Source organism: Delphinus delphis, chromosome 4, assembly GCF_949987515.2.
Source record: "Delphinus delphis chromosome 4, mDelDel1.2, whole genome shotgun sequence".
In the NCBI taxonomy this organism is placed as follows: Eukaryota; Metazoa; Chordata; class Mammalia; order Artiodactyla; family Delphinidae; genus Delphinus; species Delphinus delphis.
The window spans coordinates 25,061,967-25,065,803 of NC_082686.1; the positions used below are offsets into that span (position 1 = coordinate 25,061,967).

At 36.6% G+C, this 3,837-nt stretch overlaps 1 protein-coding gene across 1 annotated transcript; it reads left to right on the forward strand.

Moving 5' to 3' along the window:
• The first annotated feature begins 2,407 nt into the window (after positions 1-2,407).
• On the forward strand, positions 2,408-2,842 carry LOC132424002 (translationally-controlled tumor protein-like). The gene has a single exon (XM_060009837.2). The coding sequence runs from the start codon at positions 2,423-2,425 to the stop codon at positions 2,840-2,842; it is 420 nt and encodes a 139-aa protein (XP_059865820.1). The 5' UTR covers positions 2,408-2,422.
• Positions 2,843-3,837: the final 995 nt, after the last annotated feature.

A 3,837-nucleotide genomic window follows, 5' to 3' on the forward strand; every position in this document is an offset into this window, starting at 1 on the left:
CTGGTTAACTTTTATGCTTTCAATTTGGCTTTGTTCTAGAACATTTTTTCCTATGTTACTTAAAGTACTTTCAGTTACTCTGGAGGGAAAATTGTATTATCAAAAGCAATTGCTGTTATGACACTGCTTCTGGAATCTTAGAGCTTGACAACTAGTCTTAGACTTCTGCCTTTTAAAACAGATTCTAGGATTTCATTTTTGCTATGTCCAATCATGCCAAACCATACTTATTGTTAGCTTGCTGAATGGAAAAGCTTGGAATAGTTTATAACACTGACTGACCTATGAATGGGAAATGCTATCCCATGAGTAGAGGAAACAGTCAAATTCGAGGGGTGCAGCAATTGACAAGATCAGAGTACTAAATCGTACCTCTGAGGATCACACTGTCACACTCGCCCTAAGGTAAAACCTCAACATTTTTATCATCATTGTTCCAGGTAACACCTTACCTAAGGAAAAAGGATACCAAAAAGATTCAAGTAGCATCTTGGATCATCTAGCTTCTATTCCCACAGAGATAAGGCTTGACTCATAGTTCTAAGATCAAAATCCCTTGTTAGAAAACTATACATGAAATAATTACCTTGGAGGAGAATGGTAAATTTTAAATGATGGGGAAAAGAAAATATATTAATAACATGATTTAAAAATTCTTTGACAAATCAGTAAATTATTACTTGATAATGATTAAGTAAATGATTTTGTAACTAATTAGGGGATTAGCCCACATTAAGAACAGACTCTCCTCTAGCTCTGTTTTCTCACACTCAATAGTTGTCTTGAAAGTACAGATGGACATTGGAAATCTCTGAGACCCCATACCCTAATATCAACCTCATGAACAAGCAAAATCTCTCTATACTGTGAAGTAATCTTGTTTTTCATAGATATAATTTTTTTATTATGATTGTCAATATCCTTTTACAATCTCCATGGCTATAGCTTGTTCAATTTGTATTGCTACAAGTTAGTATACACAGTATCTGTCTCAACTACCTTTCATTGAAGAAATAATTAATGAATGTCCCCCAAACTGCTCATATATGATGATGCACCTTCTTTACAAGTACTCACAACAACATCTAACTTATTTATGGCAGAAAGGGTCTAATAACGCTTTCAATAATTGGAGCAACCTCTTTTAATTATATCCACAGATCAATTAGTAAGAAGTGCAGCACTTTATTTATTTATTTTTTTAATTTTACTTTATTCCTGAAACATCTGATCTCTCAGAGTCATAGATCCAAGCTGATGCCCTAATTCCCATATAGCTTCCATTGAGGAAGCTAAAAAAATGTATCTGTCATCCTGAAAAAATATCTTTCTGGGTAATAGTCTCAATCTCACCATTTTCTTCTGGAAGCACATTTTTTCAGCGGCAGCTCATCCACCACCTATCAAAAATATTCAGTCTCAGACATGGTGATCACTGTCTTAATAACTTAATTATATTTTCAGTCTCGCCCAAATATATATTCTCTAAATGCAGATTTCTTGGCATCTTTGGGCCAAAAATGGCAATTCAAAAATCTATTAATTAATTTGCAATTCATAGTAACCCTAGATATGCCTCCAGCTAACACAAGTCTGCCTCATTCAAAACTGGACCAAGGTAAGGACATCCGAACAGCACGGAAAGCTAGAATTGAATAGGAGAATAAACACAAGTGCTCACTTTGAGTGATTGCATGGAGTGCAGATTGTTTTGGGAGCATGCTAAGATCATGCTAAGTTGTATGCAAGTGGAAGATGATTTGGAATTTAATATGAGCCAGAAATCCCATTTTGTATGAAACAAATAAATAAACATCTCACAATTGTACAAACAGGTAACCAGTGCGTTTGGGGAATTCTGCCTCTTGGAAAAGACAAACTATTCATTGTGTGTCATCAGAATTATATAAAAAAATCACAAATATTCAATATGACATTTTCTTCAACTATAGGAAACAAAACCAGAAAACAGCTAGGCTACTATTAGATAAAAATGTTTTGAGTTGATTTTCTAAATAAGTATCACTGCATTTTTCTACCCTTATTGTAAACAAAACAACTTCAATTTTATGCTAATTCATATACAGATATACTACTTCAAATTTATGTACTTATAAAGAATTTCCTTAAATGTATAGTGACAGCTATTTTTCCAGATTGATTGTTTTCATGAGTTTGCCTTTTCAAGTGGTATATAATCCTTGACCTGTTAAAGAAACTGCAGGTTACTTTTCCATCCTTTCCCTCGACTCCCACCCCCACCCCCTGCCCCAGGACCAGCACCGCTCTGACTACACAGCGCTTGCTCTGAGTTCCCAGCAGCTCCATCTACCGGGACCTCATCAACCATGCTGAGGTGTTCTCCGACATCTACAAGATCAGGCAGGTCACCAAAGGGCTGTGTCTGGAGGTGGAGGGGAAGATGGTCAGTAGGACAGAGTGTAACATTGATGACTCGCTCACTGGTGGAAATGCCTCCTCTGCTGAAGGGCCTGAGGAGGAAGGTACAGAAAGCACAGAAATCACTGATGTCGACATTGTCATGAACTATCACTTGCAGGAAACCAGTTACACAAAAGAAGCTTACAAGAAGTACATCAAAGATTACATGAAGTCAATCAAAGGGAAACTTGAAGAACAGAGACCAGAAAGAGTAAAATGTTTTATGACAGGGGCTGCAGAACAAATCAAGCACATACTTGCTAATTTCAACAACTGTCAGCCTCTTATTGGTGAAAACATGAATCCAGATGGCATGGTTGTTCTGCTAGACTACCGTGAGCATGGTGTGAGCCCATATATGATTTTCTTTAAGGGTGGTTTAGAAATGGAAAAATGTTAACAAATTTGGCTGTTCCTTTGGATCTAGCACCTGTCGTGATAACTGGCTGGCTGCAGCTTTTCATCAGCATAACACCAGGACTTAGACAAATGAGACTGATGTCATCTTGAGCTCTTCATTTATTTTAACAGTTGATTTATTTGGAGTGGAAACATTGTTTTTGTGAAAAAAGGTATGTCACGTAGGTTGTCTAAAAATAAAATGCATTTAAACTCATTTGAGAGAATGACTCTTAGTTTAATATGTAAAATCTAAATCCATCCTGTGTAGCCTTCCTGGAGAAGCTAGAGCCTGGTTGTAGACCACTACTGAAAAGCATAAGACCATCTTCAGATAACTTCTACAGTGAAAACCACTTCTGGCACTTGGAATATAAACAAGAATCAAAAGTAATTGAGTTGAAGTAAAGGGAAAGACCATGCTCATAGCAGTGCCAGCATTTGAAGTAGATTTCTTACACATTTCATCACCTACAAATGGAACTAGTTAACCCTGGAAGAGATTACCAAAAGAACAAAAAAAGACTAACACAGTTGGAAGCAAAAAAAAAAAAAAAAAAGAAACCGTATGTTGCTCTCCCACAAATAACCACCACGTGTAGATACATATTTTTTTGTTTTCACTTCTAACATTCTACAGAGCAGAGCAGCAACAAATAGGATTGTATACTATAAACTTGTACACAGTCCTGTAGAGTCAAAAAGTACTTTATGAAGTTTTTAGAAAGCACCAGTAAAATAGCCAGAGAGACAATGTTGGGGTCTTTGATTTCCCTAACAGATTGAAGAGACACTGTGTAAATAGCACAGCTGTGTTGATACACATGCACTGTCAGTGTGGATGGTCTCTGGAAGCTGAGTGCATGCAGTGCATATAGTGCAGCCATTCCACTCCTCAGCATTTACCTGACAGAAATGAAAGCGTATGCTGTACAAAGACTTGTACACGGATGTTCATAACCCCATCATTTATAATAGCCCAAAATGGAAACAATT